Below are 19,675 nucleotides of genomic sequence, written 5' to 3' on the forward strand. Positions count from 1 at the left end.
TGTCCATCTGTCCATCCACCCATCCATCCCGTCATTCTTTCAACACTCTCCCCAGTGCCTGGTCATGGGCAGGTCTGCTAAGTGGATAGATCTCAGGACGAAGAAAGGCTATGGCTGCCCCAAGGGGCCGGGACATGCGGGGAGGCAGGCTTGTGGTAGCCGAGGAAGAGCGGGAGGAGAGATGAGTGTGTGAGGAGCTTCCTGAAGGTCACCGGCTGGTGTCACAGACACAGAGAAGGGCTGGACTGGGGGTACTGCATCGGGAAGATTTCCCTGACCCCCCTGATGGGGTCGGAGGCCTCCTCTGTGATCCCTCCATGACTCACGATCATCACAATGGGTGTCACTGTACTGTGAGTGGGCTCTCCAGGCATCTGCGTCACCTTGAGTCCTCAGGATCCAACACACAGTCCTGTGAGCTGCTTTGAAAGCCCTCACCAAAGGCAGGGACTGCTTCCTTTCTGCAGGGGCTGAGCATTTCCTGGGTCTTGCACGGCCCTACTAGTCCGCCAGGGGGCAGTCAAAGCCAGGTGTGTGGCGCTCAAAGCTGCTCTCCCAATGGAGCCACAGCCTCAGGCCAGGCCAGAGGATATGGGTGGGGGGAGGGGAGGGGTCCTGCAGCTCCATAGCCCCTGTGATTCTGTGTCCCTTCCTAAGCCCCAACTCTGTCCTGGAGAATTCCAGGGGCAGAAAGGGCACAGAGGCCGCCCTTCCTCTCTTCCCCTGTCAGCTCCACCGCCCAGGCCTGGCTGCTCACCTGTAGATCTTGCGGTAAGAGAGGTCACACCAGTAGATACGATTGGTGGCCACTTCGACGTCTAGCGCCACGACGTTCTTGAGCATGGGGATGAGGCGCGAGTAGTCCCGCTTCACCAGGTCTATCCTCCGCACCTCGTGCCGGTTGGTGAAGATTAGGGACGGGCTCCTGCCAGCTGCCATGCAGAGAGGTTGAGAGAGAAAGGGTCAGGGCAAGAGGTGAGGACCTGGAGACCAAGGCGCTGCCACTGGTTTGCTGGACGATGTCTCATTTTCCTGTAGAACAGGTGACAAGTCCTACCTCACAGGTTAGAGGAGCAGATGAAACCATTGTTACAAAAAGCGTAAGATGCAAAGATACCACACATAACAGAAGGACTTTTCCTCTGTTTATTAGATAACAAATTCCCCCAATCCTCCCCACTTCCTCCTCACGCTCGCACTGAAGGCAGTGTGACCCCCAGCTCCCTGCCTAGCCTCATCACTTGCCTCTCCAACACACCGTGACTCCGACCTCCAAACCACCTATCATTACTTAGCCACCACTGCTTTGCTGCCTCGGGGCCTTTGCTGAAGTTGTCCCCTATACCTAGAATGCATCTCTCCCCAGCAACTACCACCTCCTTTGCTCAGGGCCCCACTGCGATAGTTCAAGAAGGGGCAACGTGAGCATTAAGTGTTTTACGAAGATGACTGAGGATCAGTATGGAGGACAGACACTGGAGCTGGGGTGAGATTGGAGGGAGGAGACTCAGGCAGGCCACAGTGAGTCTTTAGTTTATGTGGAGTATATGTAGGGCCATAAGAGATAAAGCTGCAGAGGTTGGCAGGGGCCAGACCCTGAAGTGTCCTATCAGCTGGGTGAAGAGTTTGCACTTTATTCTGAGCCAATAGCAGGGGTGGGATGTGTGCAATATAAGACACAGATTATGTATGTGTATACACAAAACCCATTTATGGACTAAAGATTAGATTTCAGGAAGGACCTCAGTGACCTAGACATTCCTGGCTACTGCATATGGAGGGCACACCATGTCCCTCGTCTACTCAAAACCCTCAGAAGCTTCCCCTGACCTAGAGTGGAACCCAGAGTCACCCCTCACTGGGAGGGGGAGACCTTTGTGATCTGCCCGCCACCTCTCTGACTTCCTCCTGTCCTCCTTGCTCCAGCTGCACTGGCTTCCTCACTGGTATTTGAAACCAGGCATGCTCCTACCTCAGGGCCTTAGCACTTCCGTTCCTTCGCCTGTTGCTGTTCCTGCAGACAGTGCACGGCTCACTCCTTCACCTCACAGGTCACCTTCTCATGAAGGGGAGGGCTCCCTGACCACTCTTCCCAAACGGCAAGCCACTGCCCTCCTGCACTTCCCTCTCCCCTTCCCGGCTTTCTATTGCCCCGTAACCCTTATTACTTTCGGCCACGCACTGCATTTTGTTTATTTATCTGGTTTCTTGTCTGTCTCACCCATTAGGATGAAAGTTCTATGAGGGCAGACAAGGATGTGTGTCTGTTTTGCTTACTGCTGAATCTAGTGCCTACCACGTTAGATATCCAGTACAAAGGACTGAATAAAATGAATACAGTTGGCTGAACTGACCAGTTAGGTCTGCACAAGCCATGCTCTTTGTGTGGGCTGCCTATGCTGTGGGGATAGTCTGCATGGTCCAGTTTGTCCATGTGTTGTTTCTGCGGGCTGTACTGGGGGGCTTTATGTAGTGTCTGTGTGGGTGTTAGTGTGCAGTGCAGCATGTGTGATGTGTATGTGCGCTCCTAGTACTGTGTACGCACACCCACTCCTCACCTATACGGAAGCACACTGCTTTCTGTACCTCCTCAGAGCTCCCCTCCCCCCACACCTTGGGGCGTCCATACCGACAGCCTTGCAGTTCTTGGTCAGTGTGTCCATCTCGTAGCCAGGGTGGCACTCGCACTTAAAGTAGCCCTTGTAATTGACACAGATCTGGCTGCAGGCGTCTGGATCCTCGCACTCATCTATGTCTGTGGGGAGGAGCAGAGGTCAGACTGGCAGGAGGCTCTGCCTCTGCCTGGGGGTGTGAGGGGAGGGTCTCACCGCCACAGGTCTTCTGGTCCAGGAGCCGGTAGCCTGCTGGGCAGGTGCACTCAAAGCCAACCTTGAGGTCATTGCAGATGTGGGAGCAGCCGCCGTTGTTGTGCAGACACTCATTCAGCCCTGGAAAGAGACACGGGCTCCTGAGGGTCCAGGAGCCCAGCCTGGGGTGGGGGCCAGGTAGGGGTGGGCCAGGGCTGAAGCAGAGCCTCAGGGCAGCGGGACTGAACCTCAGCCTCATCAACCAGGTGCCTGGGCAAGAGGTGGGTCAGAGAGGAGCGGTCCTCGCTCCAGGCCAGACACACAGGCAGGGACAGAGTGGAACCAGAACTCGGGTCCTTTGCCTCCCAGGCCAGGGCTCTCTGCCAGGCTGCAGGCCGCTAGGCTGCCTAAGGTTTTTCCTTTCACAAACAAGTTTCTTCCAGCTCTTCCTCATGGCCTCAGAGTGGAAGAGGGCTGCATGTACTGTGTCCAACCCTCAGGATGCCCCAGCAATCCCCTCTGAAACGCCCTCGCTTCAACACCTGCAGCCTCAGCAGCACTTCCCTCTGAGGGAACAAAGTCCCTCCTCGCAGGACCACCTCTCTGTGGTTTCTGCTCCTGCTCCCAGCTCTGCGTGTGGGGCTGACCAGAGTCTAATGGCTCCCTCAGAAGCTCCTTAAAGCACTGATTTCTGATCCCTACCAGTCAGATCCCTTTCTCTGGACACACCCCATCTGTCCATGTCCCAACTGCACAGGGCCCAGACCTAGCCCACCGTGCAGAAGTCTGAACAGTCTCCCCGTACTGAGCGTGTGGTTATCTAAGATCCCCAGGTCTTTTTCTAGACTGAGCTGTTGCTCAGTCAATGCCCTCCTACCATGAACTACAATGGATTTTTTCACCCCTCCTCCAGCAGCTGTCTATTCCTATACTTAGCCACAGGCCGGGTCCTGGGATTACCAACTCCTGCAAAGGATGAAGGGATGCCAGGAGGTCATCTGGTCATCCACTCCCTCATCACCTTCTGGCAGGGTCCTAGAGGAGGTCAGGGAGGCCAGGACCACGGCTCGCAAGTTCTCACAGCATCTTCTGAGCTTTAGGATCACAGAAGGTTAATTCTGCAAGCCAAGGGAAGGTGCCACCACCCCTCTGCCCTCCAGGCTCATGCACCACCACTCCAGCCACGCCAAGCAGAGCTGAGCGGAGCCAGCCGTGACCATGCAAACAGCTGGTTTGAGCTGCCTACCCCAGGCCATGCACAGCTGTGGTGCCCCACCTCCAGCCTAAGCCATGCTTGGGGAATGTTCCCCTTTACCCCTGGGCCTCCTCCTGTTTCCCTGAGATGCTGGTAGAGCTGAAAGAACAAGACCACAGCAACCCCATGACTGGGGAGGCCTGGGAGGGACTCAACCAGGCCCAGCCCTGGGAGCCCCAGCCCCTTTGCATGGGCTAAGCCATGGTACCTTTGGGGTGATATCGGTGGAGCACCACCCCCAGGAATCTTGCTGTCACTCCAAGCCCTCGCTGACCTCTCCCACACCATAGTATTCCCTCAGCACCACCCACTCATTTGTTTCCCCACTCACTCCCTGCCTCACTCATCACCCACTCACGTCCTCTATCCTTCTGCAGGTAGCAGCAACTCAACACTTGTATTTACAGGAGCCCCCGGTGGAATGGCAGGTGTAGGGTGGCTTGGAAGGGGAAGTGGGAGAGCAGAGTCCTCCAGGGCGGAGGTGGTCAGGGTGAGAATGGGTGGCGGCCCTTTCTGTCCCTGTCCCCCTTCCCTGGAAAGTGAGCACCAGGTGGCGGCTGGAGGGAACCTCTGGGCCTTCCCCGTTCTATCTAGCCTGGAGGTGATTCTTCTGGGGGACTTGAGGGGTGAGGGGGCCAGGTCCCTCAGGTCCCCCATGGAAGGAAGGGCAGTGACACTTTCCCAGCACATGCACACACCTGCGCACACGGGCATGCACACACCTGTGCACACGGGCATGCACACACTCGCCAGCTTACGTGCAGAGGCAGACAGGCTCATGGACTCCACAGACACACTCACACAGACGTGGGATCACACAGAGTCCGTGATGCAATTCCCTTGCCTGACTCAGAGGAGGAGCCATGGATACAGATACTGGCCTCTCACCAGCACAGAGACACAAACACATGCGTACATACTTCCCTTTGGCGTGTCATGCAAAAGACGAGAGAGAAGAGAGTTTAGTGGGTTAGTGGCCCTTGGCTAGCTCCCAGTCTGGGCGGGGTGGGGCGGGGCAGGCTCAGTTGCTCCTGCTTCCCTATCCTCTTCTATCTTCTGGGACGTTTCTTGGCAGGGCCTTGCAGGGAGGGGGGAGGTAGTCTGTCACCTGCAAGGTCAGGTGCAGGCTGTGACCTTCACCCAGCTCCTCTTCCTCTCAAAATCAATTTTAAAACCGTCCACAGGGGCAGCAACATGCTGTTTGTTCCTGTGGTGCTCCAGAGAATGAAGCTTCTCTGAGCGCCCTGGCGGGAGGTGCTGGGTGACAACGGGTCTACCAGGAAGGAGGGAGGGAGGGAGGGCCTGACCGTGGCTCCGTCCAAACCCCTGACCTCAGGAATGGTTTCTGCCTGTTCTCTGAGATGCCCACCCACCTGCAGCCCAGACTCCTGCTCTTTTCAGCCTGGGAACCCCCCTGACAGCTCCAGACATCAGGACGCCCTCTCCTTCTGCTCCTCACTCTAGTCCAGCCTGTGAGTCTGGGTCCCAGGAAGTCTAAGCTCCTCAGGGCTCAGGATGATGCCGCCCTCACCGAGGCCTGGCCTGGGCCAGATGGACACCTGCCTGCTCTTCCCCACCTCGCCTCCTGCAGGTCAGCAGGGCAGAAACACGGAGTAAGAGAGAAGGTTCCAGCGTGAGCACACACTCAGAGGTCAGCATGTGGAAGGAGGAGCAGAGGCTGCGTTTGTGAGAGGAAGCATGTCTATGAGCAGCTGGACTGGGCAGGAGAGGCCGTTCTCTTTGTAGAGATGCCGGACAAGCGTCCCAAAGCAGGGAGCTCCGTCAGAGGCCACAGGACAGTGGGGGCCAGAGAGAGGGCCAGAGAGGAACGGGTGCCCGGGGCAGGCGAGGGCCGTGGCCTGGCTGCCAGGAGGGCGTGGAGGGGGTTAGTCCGGCAGTTGGGTGCAGACAGGTACTGTACCACACTCTTTCAGAGGCTCATCCGACCAGTCCCGGCAGTCCCTCTGCGAATCACACACTTTCCCGCCGTCCACGCATTCGCCACTCTTACACTGAAATCTGCGGGGACCCTCACATGTGGACTCTGTTGGGCCAGACAAGAGAGTGGACAGCTCCTGTGAGGCCTTCGGCAGGGAGGGCTAGACTGGGCCCAGGGAGGTGAGCAGAGCTCCAATCCCAGCGTCTCCAGAGGGTGGCCCAGGACAGACAGCTGAGTGAAGGGCCGGTGGGAGCTCTGCTCACGGGGCGGGACCCCAGGCTGATCAGGCCCAGGCGTCATGCGGGTGGGCAGGGCTGGGGTCTGTACCTGATATTGCAGTACCAGGGCCCAGGGAGGGAAAAGCATCAGCTCAACACACCCCAGGGGCTGGACTGAGCATCTCCTGGGGGGACCTATGTCCAGGGGCCTGGGGAGGGGAGGCTGCCTCACTGCCCACTTCCCCAGATGACCAGCAGGTTAGGGCCTCTCCTCCTGCAGGGGTGAGGGATGACCAGCAGGTTAGGGCCTCTCCTCCTGCAGGGGTGAGGGATGACCAGCAGGTTAGGGCCTCTCCTCCTGCAGGGGTGAGGGATGACCAGCAGGTTAGGGCCTCTCCTCCTGCAGGGGTGAGGGATGACCAGCAGGTTAGGGCCTCTCCTCCTGCAGGGGTGAATGATGACTAGAAGAGCCATCTGAGGATTCGGGGGCTCCCTGGGGGGGGGGGGGCAGCCTCTGCTTAGTTTGGGAACAAGTGAGAAAAGCCACTTGCAGACTTGGACCTGGACAAATGGTGGGGCTGGACTTCCGGCAGTGCCCTTTCCTGCAGTCCTTAAACATCTAGTCCTGGCGCCACTAGGACCTCAGGGAGGGGGTCAGGGTGGTGTGGGGGCAGACAATGCTTGGGGGAAGATGCATCTCGGGGACCAAGGGGAGGCAGCTGCCAGCTCTGCTCTTCCCGCTGGCGTTGGGGAGAGCCTGGGGCGCTCGTTGGAGGATGCTGCCCCTCTGCTCCGACCGCACGCACCGGTTAGGCAGCCAGCTTCGTCACTCCCATCGGGGCAGTCCTGCTCCTGGTTGCAGCGCTTGACTGCAGGGACACAGGCTCCGTCCCCACACTGGAACTCGTCTCCGCGGCAGGTCCCCAGTGCTGCCAGGACAGGCCAAGGGAAAGGGTCAGAGCCAGCGCAGTGTTGGGACGGCTCCCCTGCCCGCCTCCCTGTCCACCCCTGGCAAGCACAGAACCAGTGGCTGAGCTCCGGCGACCTCGAAGGACACCTGACCAAGGCACTGCCAGAGTACAGACGGGAGACTGAAGCTCAGAGAGGGGAAGGCTGCACCGGGGTCACACAGCACTCTGGCCGGCAGAGCCAGGACTGAAACTCAGGTCTCCTGTTTCTCCCTCTACTGCCCCTCCCGGGGGCTACCTCCCCAGCGGACACAGGGCCCTTTTAGTGTTGGTGCTCATCTCTTAATGACTTCATCCCTTCAGCAAACCCTTCTGAGCACCCACTGTGTGCCCTCGCGTACCAGGCATGAGAACCCAGAGCCTACTAAGCGCTTCCCTGCCCCCTAGGCCTAGGAGATCGGGGTGCGGAGGCAGGTGGTGGAGCACAGCGTGGGCTGTGTTCTAAGAGAAGGCAGCTGGGGGGCCTGTGGGAGGCCAGGGGAGACCCAGCTCGGCGGGGAGGACTCCGGGGCGCAGGCCCAGCAGGTAGGAGCGCGCGGAGTTCCTGAGCGCAGCCACTGCCTGGGGCTGAAAAGGGCAGGGTGGGAGGTGCGACGGGGAGGGCATCATCCCAGGGCACAGGTACCCGAAGACCCTAGACCTCGGGAGTCAGACCCGAGCTCCGCAGCTTAGGAGCCACGTGAACTCAGGTCGCTCCGCGTCCCCCAGCTCGGGCTCCGCCGCCGTCAGGCAGGGCGATCCGGGCGGGCGGGGAGGCGGCCGCGCACCCCGGGGGGCCGCGCGGAGGAGGGCGCTTACGGCAGTCGGCCTCGTCGGACTGGTCCTTGCAGTCGCGGTCGCCGTCGCAGCGCCAGCCCAGGTGCACGCACTCGCCGCTGCGGCAGGCGAAGTGGGCGGCGGCGCAGGCGGCGGGCGCGGTCGCGTTCCCCGGGCGCGCGCGGCCGCAGAGCTCGGCCGCCTCGTCCGAGAGGTCCCGGCAGTCGAACTGGCGGTCGCAGACCCAGCGCTCGGGGACGCAGGCGCTGCCGTCGCCGCAGCGGAACTCGCGGGGCCCGCAGGCCGGGTCGGCGCAGCCGCGCTCGTCGCTGCCGTCGCCGCAGTCGTCGTCGCCGTCGCACACGAACACGGCGGCCAGGCACGAGCGGTTGCCGCACTGGAACTCGTGCGGGGCGCACACTGCGCGGGACAGACAGCCGGTCGGCCCGCCGAACCCCGTCCCCGGACACCCGGCCGCGGGTCCTGCTGCAGGGGCCGGACCCTCACCCCTGGGCCAGAGGGAGCCCTGCTGGGGGCTGAATGGTGGACGTGCCGCCAGGGACAGCAAAGGGGGCTTCCAATCCAGGTACTGCGGGGTGCGTGTGTGTGTGTAACACACTCTCCCTCCCGGAGCCTCCCAGCCTCACTGCCCGCTGGACCCTGGCGCTAGGAGGGTCTCTAAAGCTGCAGAGCGCCACCTGCAGGCCTTTGTGATGTTCCCAGGAGATGCTATGTAACATGGCACCGACCCTTCCAGGGAACTGCGTCTGGGCTGTTTCCTTACGGCACAGCTCAGCAGCTAGGGTTCCCCGCCTCCCTCCCATGGCCGGCACAGCTCAGCAGCTAGGGTTCCCCGCCTCCCTCCCATGGCCGGTACTGCACCATCTGCGTCTCCGGGCCTGGCACCCACGGCCACGAGCACGGAGCCCCTGCGCTGGGCCATGGCCTCCTTCACTCTAGCACACACCCTGCTCTGATCATGCTAGACCTTTTGCGCACGTTCCACCTCTGGGCTTTGGCTCCAGCTGTTGCATCGGCTGGTATATACGTTGCCCACCGTCTCTACACTTTACAGAGATGGGTTCTCGTCGGACGAGGGCCCAAATGCCACCTCTTTCCTAACACACTCCCTGCTCCCCGCTCGGGAAGACCCCCTCCTGCTCTCCTGCCGGTGCCTTTCACATCATGCTCAGGTGTCTGGGTCTCACATCCTTCTCCACGGCCCCAGGACCACACACTGCATGGCACTGGCTCTGAGACCAACCCAGCGTGGTGCTGAGGGCCTGGCCCAGGGCTCCCTGCAGTGGGTGGGTGTGTTGTGGATGGGTGCGAGGGCTCATTGAGGGGTGTGCAGTAGTTAAGGGCAAAGGCCACTGGCCCTGCCTGGGGTCCTGGGCTTTCCCTCTCTAGTGGGCTGCTCTGAGCTGAGAGGCTGGGAGGGCCTTACAGATCACCAGCCCAGCTTCCAGTTTACAGACGGGGAAACAGCCCAGAGAGGGGAGCAATTTTCTCAGGGTCACACGGTCCAGGGTGACGAGGGACACAGGACTCGGGTTTGGGGCTCTTCCTTCCTACTCTGGTTTTCTCCTGGAGTGTAAGCTGGTGTCGGAGCAGCGCCCTCCTTGCCTCCTTCATTCCTTACACAGAGAGGCCAAGAACAAGCTGGGGGGCTGGGTGGGGCTTGGCTGTGGCCTCAGGTGATGAGGTGGTAGCACCAGATCACTCCACATGGGGGCGCCAAGAGTCTTTATCTGATGGAATTTTTTTTTTTCTTTGTTATTGAATATAAAATAGAACAATGCCTTCAGTTTCACAATGTAGGCAGCTCAAGTCACATGTTGCTGACAGTTCTGTCAAGTTTCTGACAGAAGCATTTTTTCGCTTCTAGGCTTTGGGGATGTTGGGGCTTTGGTGGGAAAAGCACATGTCACCCTGTGATGTCTGCCCCGCACAATTATGCTGATGCCTAGATTAGCTGCACTCCTTCCTGTCCAGACTCGGCGTGTACATGTCCAGGGAGCGAGGACTCACGTTGTTCAGAGGTCTGGAAGGAAGTCCTTCTCTATACTGAATTCTCTCCAACGTTTTGAAGCGGACAGCCACTTTAAGATCTGTATTCTCAGGCCTGTGCCCTGAGACCCACTCACAGCATTCACAAATGGAAGAAACTCGGGGGGACAGGAGGGGGGAAGCATTCTTGTTCCTTTTCCCGGGTTGGGAGCTGTAGCAGAGAAGCCCACTAAAACCATCTAACACCCCTGCCTGCTATGATTGACAGGAAACTTTCCTGCTACCTCATGCCAGGCTCTGGTTAGAGCTGTTCCCACCCCTGCAATAGTGGCTGATGGCCTTCATGACCGAGGAAGCACCTGATTGTGGGGGTGCGAAGGGGAGAGGATTCTCATGGGCGATGAGGTCCCACAAAGGAGAAAAGAGCCAATGCCATCATTGGGGCTTTGACAGTGCTGGCCCCCGTCAGGATCTCCCCCATACCCAGCTGCTTCCTGCTTCGGGCACATACCCCAGACATAGAATCTCGGAGAGCTGCGACTCAGAAGCCCCCAGAGGACAGGGCATTTCCCCTGCGCCAGGAAGGGTGGGTAAGGTGCAGACGCAGAGGTTGGTGTAGGGAGTGGGGTGGAAGACACTGGTGGGCACATGCCTGGCAAAAGCTCCCGAGTGACCGCCCAGCCTCACAGCCTGGTTATCGACAGTCGGTCTGTCCCCCCTATTAGTCATGAGCCCCAGAGGGAGGACCGTGTAGGACGCTCCTCTTGTCCCTTCCGGAGCCTGGCTCAGGCCTTGCACACAGTAGGAGCCCATCAAATTGAAACCAGTGCGGCCCAGCCACGCTCCCCACTGGCCTCGGCCCTGCTGGCCTGCTCCCTGGGGTGGAGATAATCCTGTGTTTGAAGCTCAGTGATGTGGAACCGTCCCAGTGACCACTTCCATCTGTCCCTGCCGAGGCCGCTGGGAACGTCCTCTCTGCCTTGTGACATTGCGCTTGAATCTGAGATTTCAGCAACAGTCCTTCACACCTCAGGAATCTGTCCTCTCCCCACCCCTGCCCCGGACACTACCAGTGCCCTGGCCCAGGCCACCCCCATTTCTTGCTGCAGTCCCATCTGTTCTCCCTGCCCTTGCTCGGGGACCGGTAGAGACATGGAATGGATGAGCAAATGTCAGGCATGGTAAGAAAACACCTCGGGGGCTTTGCTGTCCAGACCTGAACTTGAATCTCAGTGCCAGCACTCAGCCTTGAGTACTTTTCCTCACTTGTCTGAGCCTCAGTTTCCTCACCCATAAAATGGGAATGATAATGACTGCTTGTGAGGTGGTTGTGAGGATGAAAGAAAACAGTGTCTCCAAAGTGCCTGGCCGTCACTAGTGTCCTGATCATCACCCTTTCCCTCCACCGACCACGCCCCCGGGGGCTGCCTGGCTGTGCAGCGCAGACCCGAGGGAGCCCACCCCGACTCACAGGTGGCACAGCCGGCCTCGTCCGCTCCACTCTCGCAGTCCTTCTCCCCGTCGCAGCGCCACGAGGCGGGCACACACTTGTGGCTGGTGGGTCCACAGCTCAGCTTCTCTGCAGGACACACCTGCTTGGCTGTGGAGACAGACACATGTGCATGGGTTGGCCAAGGAGGACACAGGGCCTGGTGCCAGCCCGTCCTACTGCTTGGCCGCAGCCACCTGGCCTGAGGCCCTGGGAATCCACCAAAGCCTTCCTGTTTTGTGTGTCTGGTGCCTTCATCTGAGAAGCCCCTGTCTGTCCCGAAGACTTTCTGAATCCTGTATCTGACTCCACCACGGCCCTACCTAACTCTGTCTCATGCCCCCCTCGGTCCTGGCTATCAAGCCTCCCTGATCCGGCCAACTCCCGCCTGCTTTGACGGCCCCACCTCCCCTGGGTCCAAACCTCCCCTTGAAGCTCCAGCAACACGGAGCTCCATGCCCTGCAAGTATCTCTGCCATTTCCCAGCTGTGTCCTGGGGCAAGACATGCCCCGTTTGGGTCTCAGTGCCTCATTGATCCGAACCTGCAGATCTGAAGGGTTCACCAAGGCCTCAACAGCCCCCCTCTCCACCCGCCATACAACTCGCCCCCTCCAACGCGCTCTCCCGGCAATGGTGGGAGCCGCTGCTGAGAGCAGCCGCCTGTGGCAGGGCCCAGCGGGACCACACAGCTATAATTACTGCAGCTGCAATCAGAGGCTGGCTCAGTCAGGGGCCCGAAGCCCCAGGCTTGATTCTCAATTTGGAAGAAAGAATGAGAACCCTGATCGGGGCTGGGGATGGCGTTCATCCTGAGCATCTCAGGGTGACCCACGGGGCAGACCCAGCCAAGGCAGACGCCTCTGAGACCTTGGCGGCGGCTCCTGAGCACAGTGGTCTCTAGGATGTGCCAGGCATAGTCTTCGTCTTCACAGAAACTCAGCAGGGGGAGGATTATCTTGTGGCACAGACATCAAGGGCCTGGGCTCTGGAGCCTGGCTGCCTGGGTTCAAATCCTCGCTCGGCCACTCACTGACTAGCTACCTTAGCCAGTAATCCTCATCTCTGTGCCATTAAAGTGGGGACAATACTATTCCTTACCACATAGGGTTGTTATGAGGACTAAGATCATGTCTGGGAAGAACTCAGGACTGGCCTGCCCAGCCCAGAGTGCACTAGCGATACTAATTCACGGGTAACCCAGGAGGACTGGTTTATTCTCTCAGCGAGTATCTACCGAGCGCTGCTCTGCCCCAGACACGGCGGCGATCACACAGCTGGTTAAGGACGGAGTGAGGACTCAGAGTCAGCTGTGTCTGGTGCCTGCAGCCGGACAGTCCACTGCACTGGGAAGCAGTGGGTGACTGTTGCCTGACCCTCACGCTTCTCTCTGATCCCAGACCAGTTCGTTCTCTTCTTACTTCCATAGCTGGGCTAAGAAGCCACAAGGGCTGGAGAAAAGGGCACAGACAAGACGGGGTGGGGGCGCAGGAGTCTGAGTCCTGGCCTCCAAACACTACTGTGCCGTGAGAGAGGAGTTCCTTGGCCCCCAGCATGGACCCCAAAGTTATCCCTAGGATGACATTTCATGGAATACAAGGCAACCCATTGGGAATACAGGATTCATGTTACAGACATTTCCCTTAACAAGTGACTGTTGTGTCGAGTCTGGGGCGGCCTTGGGGCTGCAGTGCCGGGTGGTGAGGGGCCTGGGATTTGGGAGGGGGCACCTCTATCACTGACACACTGTGGGCCCTCAGTAAGCACTTACCCTTCGGGGCCCATCCGAACACAGGGAGCTGGGGCTGACCGGCATTTCCCAGCGTCCTGACTAAGGGATGAGGGTGTGGTGGCTGTTGGAAATACTCCAGCCCATAGTAGACTGAATCCAGACTTCGAGGGCAGAGTCAGGAATCTGCATTTTAGCAAATCCTCCACCCCAGTGATTCCCATGCACCCCTTGGGAAACCCCCAGGTTATCATTCTGCAAGTTCAAAAGATAAAGGATATTTCATTTCTTTTAAATTCACTCCCAGAAAAATGATAGCGATGTTCTATATGTTTGCAAGCCCCGAGAGAGCAATGGGGTGGAGGGACAAGGCGACCGTATGTCCCTGAGCCAGGCCTCAGGAAACCAGGAAGTCATGTGCACTGAGCACCTGCAGTGTGTCGGCCTGCTCCACGCTGAGCATTTGACGATTCCCCATTTCACCCTTACCCTCACCTGCCAGGTAAGCAGGCCCTGCAGGCTGTGAGTGTGAACTCCAGGGGCACCATTCATAGAGATGGTCATGTCAGCATTGCCCATGGAGTGGAACAGGGGAGTGGTCCCTCATCCTATGTCGCAGATGAGGAAACGGAGGCTCAGAGAGACCAAGTAATGGCCAAAATGCACAGCGGCGAGAAGCAGAGTCCAGGTTACCCTTCCCATCAACCCCCACAGGCTCCTGCGGGTGGGGAAGGGGCTCAGAACAGCTCCAGACTCTGCCCCACATCCCAGGTGCTTGGAAGGTCCCTTGACCACCCGCACCCCCTCTGGGGCTTGGTCCTGCAGACCCCGGGGCAGCAGGCAGCCGCTTGAACTTTTAATGAATATTTATACAGTTAATTGCATAACCTTTCAGCAAGGACAATGATTAAACAATCCGTCCGCTTCCTTTCTTTATAATTAATAAGACATTTGCCGTGTCCCTAAATAGACAGCTCTAATTATAGGCTCTCGAGGACTCAGCAGCGCCTGACAGCAGCCCTCCTGCCCTCAGAGCGCCAAGGCGCCATGCTGGAATGCCAGGCTCCAGGGGTCATGGCCGTCACATGGAGGAGCAGCCGTTAGAGCCACAGGAGACAGAGGTCTGAGAGGGGAAGGGACCTGCTGAGGCTACGGGATGCTGGCTGTTCCAACGGCCCGTCTCTCCCGGAACCTCCCTGTCTCTGTTGTGATGTGGCTCTGCCCCAAAGCCAGGACTCGCACCGTGCCCTCCGGGCTCCTGGGCCAGGCCTCTCACTGCAGGCCCTGGGAAGTGCAGGTCTGCTTATGAGGGGCACTGTCATTACCTTCATCCTACGAACGAGGAGAACAAAGCCTGGGGAGGGTAAGTCTTGCAGTGAGGGCAGAGCTGGGTTTCCATCCCAGGACGCACCTCCAAATGCACTGCTTGACTTTTTTGCACTTGATCACAAGGGAAAGCAGGCCCGTTGGGTCCCCACCCCTGTCAGTCTCCCCGGCATCCCTGGGGTGGAGAGGGTGCTGAAGGAAGGAGGCTCGAGGGGCCTCAGCTCAGGCAGGGTCTGCAAGATGGCAGGTGCCCGCCCGACACCCACTTTCAGGAGGACTGAAGCCAAAGGCCTTGAGGGGCATGAGGTGGACGACAGAGCCTGGGCTTTCGAGTTCCTTCAGCAAATCGCTTAACCTCTCCGCACGCTGGCTTCTCTTGTCTGAAAACGGGGTTACACAGTCTTCTAGATTTGGTGGGTGGTTTAAATGGGGAAACGGAAATGCCTACTCTCAGAACCTGCAAGAAACTCTAAGCTCAAAAAGAATGGCCCTTGTTTTAGTTCATAAAATGCAAATGCAATGGGCTGGGAGGGCCCTGGTCTCCCCGCTGGGGATGCACGTTATCATGGCCCACCACGGTCAGCCCCCCGGCCCCAGCCCAGAACGCAGGTGCCTGCCTCTGTCTCCCTGAGATGGAGGCCTGAGGGAAGCCCTCGGCCTGCTGGTCAAGTATCCCCAGGTTCTGAGAGGCAGGAGCGAGGGACCCGCCTTCTCGGACGTGGGGAATCCTGCACAGCTGGCCAGGGCCCAACTGCATGCTGGGGAGGCTGCAGGCATTTACACATTCCCAGAGAATCTGCCCCAGAAATCCAAACCCGTGGGTACTTTCTCTAATTCAGAAGCTCACAAATTAATAAAAAGGGAAATGTCTGTTGAATAAAAGAATGAAAGTACTTGGCGGCTGCTTATTGAGCCAGCACGTGTGTGTGTCAGGTCACATGAGGCTCAAGGGCAGCCGACCTCCAAGTGGGGACTGCCGGCTCCAAGGGGACCAGAGCTCGGGCCCTGGGAGCGTTCAGTGTCCAGCTGCTGCCAGTGCAGAAGGGGTGGTTGCAGCAGCTCCTTCCCACGGGGTCAAAGGGCTAATTAGCATATTCAGCTTTTATTAGTATAGACGGGAAGGTACTCTTGGTTAATCAGTGAGGTCTGCTTCCAGGTGGAAAGGTTCTAAGATTCATGCATAAACCCTCATTTTCAATAAGCAGCACCAAGAATTGCAACTCATTCACCTTGAACCAAACTCCCCACCTCCCGCCCCTCCAAATGCCTGAAGGTGGGTCTGAGCCGTCCCCAATCAAGTGCGCTATAATTAGAGCTGCGATGCTACTTTCATTAGGCAAATGTCCCAGGCTTTCCTACTGTGACTCCTGGCTGCGTTTGACAGACAATCCAGAACCAGAGGAAAGAGAGCTGGGAGCAACCCCAGTCGTCATGGAGGAATGCAGGAATGGGGGCTGCTCCCAGATCCCTTACCCTCTCGCTGCAACCCCCCTCACTTATACTATTCTAAGATTTTAAACTGGGGTATGTGAGGGAGAGGGCCTGAAGTAAAAATATAATAATGAAAGTAACACTGCCCGTTACTGCAGCACTGACACTTTGCGAGTAGTTTTCCATTTGATCCTCACATCCCCTGCAAGGCAGATACCATTACCCCCATTTTAAAGATGAATAAGCTGAGGTCCAGGGAGATTGGGCAACCTCTAACCTTAGAGGACCTGAACCCAAATATATCAAACACCGTAGTACTCACCACACTTTACTATTGCCTATAATCCTTCTTTGGGGGTGGGGAGGGGCTCAATCCTGGGAGCTGGCACAATCCCCAGAAACCTGGTAGGCTGTGAAGGTTGCTATGACAACACCAATTCAATGGGCAGCGGGTTGGCTGTGGGGTTCTTGTTCAGTCAGGAAGCCTGCTACCAGGTCTTCCAATGCTGCCTGACCCTTGAGGTCCCCCCTGGCTCACCTCCTCCAGGCAGTCCTCCCTGCCCGTAGGCCTGTTCACCTCTGACCATGCAGCTCTAGACCGGAAGTGGGGTCCTGAGCTCGTGTCCCAGCTGGGCACAGGCAAAGGAGAAAGTATCTCAGAACCCTGAGTCTAGGAATCTTAGGATCACGGTTTTGGGAATTCTGGGATGTGAGAAACCAGGGCCCACAGAGGACCTCACAGTAATCACTGGGAGGACCCAGAGAGCTGGGCTCCTCCCTCCCTGGATGCAGCCTTGGCTACGCTCCCATGGGTGCTCTGTCAAGCCTCAGGGAGCCTGTGGAGCCTGTTGTCACGGGAGGCAGACCAGCCACGACAACCTGAGCATCTCGGAAGCAAAGCCCTCCACTGCTCTGGGTCGCCAGTAACTGCCTCAGAGCTGGGTGCGAAGCAGGCCCGGGGTGGGAAGGCAGCAAGTGCTAAGTGGGCAAAAAGGACAAAGACAGGGACACGGGGCGGGGCAAGGTGAGGGAGGGGCAGGCCAGCAGGGTGGGCAGGACCCGGTGGCAGGAGGAAGATGAAAAGGGACACCAACCCAGAGAAGTGGGGAGAGGGGAGCACAGCTCTCAGGCAGCAAGACAGATCCCGATAATAACGGTGATACAGCTCTCCCCTCCGTCTCTGCCCCAGCGTCCAGGGTAACTGCTGGCGTGAGGGCGGGTGGCCCAGCTGGCTGGCTGCAGTGGTGGAAAAGCCCCCTGTGGCCACAGCCCCTCCCCAAACGCATGCACCATGCACAGGGCTGCACAGCCGCTGGGCGGCACTGGCTCTGCCCCTTGTTAGCTGGGTAGCCTTGGGCAAGGGGTGAGCCTGTTCCAGCCTGTTTCCTTCCCTCTAAATGGGGACCCATCCCACCCTCTTGCCAAGGTTGTCCTGAGGATGAGAGTCACAGTGGGTGTGGCTGGGCTTTGTTCCTTTTGAAGCCCCGCCAGGCACCCCCAGGACAGCGCAGGGGTTGGCACCTGGTGGGTGAGGAAAGGATCAGGCCTGGAGCAATGCAGGGAAGGTGAGGGCAAAGGGGAAGGGAGCTGGGGGGCCCTGTCTTAGGCTGGATTGATCTTGCTCTCACTCTCTCTCCCCCTTTCTCTTTCTTTCACTCTGAGACTGGTAGCTCTGTTGCTAGGAGACAAGGAAACCCAGTTATCACTAGCTCAGCCCTCCATGGGACTAGATGGGACGCTGGCCTCCATTGTCCCTGCCTCTGCCTCTGGGACAACTGTACCCCTAACAGGACGTGGGGCTGTGACTGCAGTTCCCCCCAGCTCCACATCCTCCACATGCTTATCCCCCCGCCACCACCCCCCCCCCCCCTGTCTTTTGTCTCAGGCTCACTCGGATGAAGCTCTGCCTCCAGGACCACTGGGTCCTTCCCCACCCCCTTCCCATCTCCCTTTTTAATTTAACAAATGTCACAGAATGACCTGCTGGTGTAAGTTTGCTTTGAGGATTAGAGCCTGGAAAAGAAATCACGGAGAGACAAAGCCCTGAGTGTGGGGCAGGCCTGGGGCTCAGTTCTGCCAACCACTCACCCTGCTGCCTGGGCTGCCGCCAGCCGGCCATGGAGGCCGGGACCCGGGCAGAGCTGCCCAGGGCAGAGGAAAGAACTGAGGCCTCAAAGTCCTGGCTGGGGAGCCTTAGGCAGGTCACTCAACCTCTGAGCCTCGGTGTCCCCCTTGGTAAAATTCAGAAAGTGGCAGTCCCTGCCTCATGAGGCTGCTGTGGGGATAAGAGGAATTAATGTACACAAAGAGCTCAGCACAGTGCCTGGCACACAATACATGCTTCACAAGCACCAGCCGTTGTTAGTATTATTAGAATTATGATTGGAGTCCTCAAAAAGGTAGTGGGGCAGCGGGGCGGAGGGGCGAGGGAGGGGGACACAGGGCTGGAGGATGTGCTATGGCAACTTCTGGGCAGAAGGCTCAGAGGGCTCTTTTAGAAGCGCCCGGTACTGCAGGAGCAGGGCCCAGTGTGCCAGGGAGCTGTGAAGACAGCCCGGAGCGGGATGCTGGACACCGGCTACTAGATTCACCTGCCGTTTGCCAGGAGCCCCCGAGGGCACAGCGCCAAGTGAGTCCGGGCTGTGTTTGACAGATCACCTTCCTTGAGCCTCCCAACCTCCCACCAAGGAAGATCTGATGAGGAAACCTTAGCCCAAGGCCCCCCACGCCCAGCCCGAGGGACGGGACTCACGGCAGGTGGCCTGGAACTCATCGGAGCCGTCAGAACACTCCTCTTCGCCGTCACACTTCCACCGCTCGGGGATGCAGTGGCCGTTGTCACAGGTGAAGTCGGTGTCCATGCAGGTCTTCTTGGCTGTGGGGCAGGAGAAGAGCATGAGGGGCCTGCTGGGCACAGGGGGCTTTTTTAGGACAGAATGTGCTGGGCCACCTGGCCTTCCATGGCCCCTATGTCACAGGGAGCCCCGTCAACCGAGGGGAGAGAACAGGAGAGAGAGGCTTTTACCGAGCACCAGAGGGAGACCGGTGACACCTGTCCTGCCCTCCAAATTCAGAGCGAAGTCCAACAAGTGTGACAGGATCCATCCACCACGGGCATGCCTGTTCCCTGTCACAACTCTCTCTTCCCCCAAAGTCTAGTTCCACTGTCACAGCCTCCAGGAAGTCTTCCCTGATCACCTAGGGCAGATGCTTTAGCCCCTTCTGCCAGTTCTCAGTCCCTGTACCTGCTCCCCCAACCAGACCAAAGTCAAGGCCTCGTCTGTAAGCACCAGAAAGCTGGTGATAATAAATCAAAGGTGAATGATTGTTTTATGACAAGATTAATGAGATATCCTCTGTTCAGAGTGGTGGAAAGAGAATCTACTGGCAAGACACCCAAATCAGTCTCTGTCCCCAGGGTGATTCCAGTCTGAGGGGCAGGGGAGGCTTCCACACGGGGAGTTTGAATCCCAGCTCTGCCTCTGATCTGTCTGACATTGGGGTTGTTAACCTCTGAGCCTCTGTTTTCTTATCTATATAACTAGAGGCCCGGTGCATGAAAATCGTGCATGGGGGGAGGTGGGGTCCCTTAGCCCAGCCTGTGCCCCCTTGCAGTCCAGGAGCCCTCGGGGGATGTCCACCGCTGTGCTGTGCTGGGGGGGCTGGGGGGGCAGCTCCTTCGTTGAGCATCTTCCCCCTGGTGGTCAGTGCGTGTCATAGCAACCGGTTGTTCTGCAGTTCAGTTGATT

At 58.4% G+C, this 19,675-nt stretch overlaps 1 protein-coding gene across 6 annotated transcripts in view; it reads right to left on the reverse strand.

Moving 5' to 3' along the window:
- LRP8 (LDL receptor related protein 8) overlaps window positions 1–19,675 on the reverse strand; it is a 74,182-nt gene that overhangs the window by 20,178 nt on the left and 34,329 nt on the right. For 2 of the 6 annotated variants that reach the window (XM_070405161.1, XM_070405159.1), the window contains exons 3-11: window positions 18,679–18,801; window positions 11,425–11,553; window positions 7,986–8,363; window positions 7,026–7,148; window positions 5,984–6,106; window positions 4,864–4,986; window positions 2,829–2,948; window positions 2,630–2,755; window positions 758–932 (exon numbers count right to left, since the gene is read on the reverse strand). In XM_070405161.1, coding sequence (XP_070261262.1) covers window positions 758–932; window positions 2,630–2,755; window positions 2,829–2,948; window positions 4,864–4,986; window positions 5,984–6,106; window positions 7,026–7,148; window positions 7,986–8,363; window positions 11,425–11,553; window positions 18,679–18,801 — 1,420 coding nt within the window. Of the gene's footprint in view, window positions 1–757; window positions 933–2,629; window positions 2,756–2,828; window positions 2,949–4,122; window positions 4,162–4,863; window positions 4,987–5,983; window positions 6,107–7,025; window positions 7,149–7,985; window positions 8,364–11,424; window positions 11,554–18,678; window positions 18,802–19,675 lie in introns of all 6 variants that reach the window. The other 4 variants (XM_070405163.1, XM_070405162.1, XM_070405164.1 and 1 more) reach the window with 3 other exon arrangements.

The sequence above is a fragment of the Myotis yumanensis genome, unplaced genomic scaffold (genome assembly GCF_028538775.1).
Source record: "Myotis yumanensis isolate MYYU_CA2020_CCGP unplaced genomic scaffold, mMyoYum1.0.hap1 SCAF_2, whole genome shotgun sequence".
NCBI classification, from domain to species: Eukaryota; Metazoa; Chordata; class Mammalia; order Chiroptera; family Vespertilionidae; genus Myotis; species Myotis yumanensis.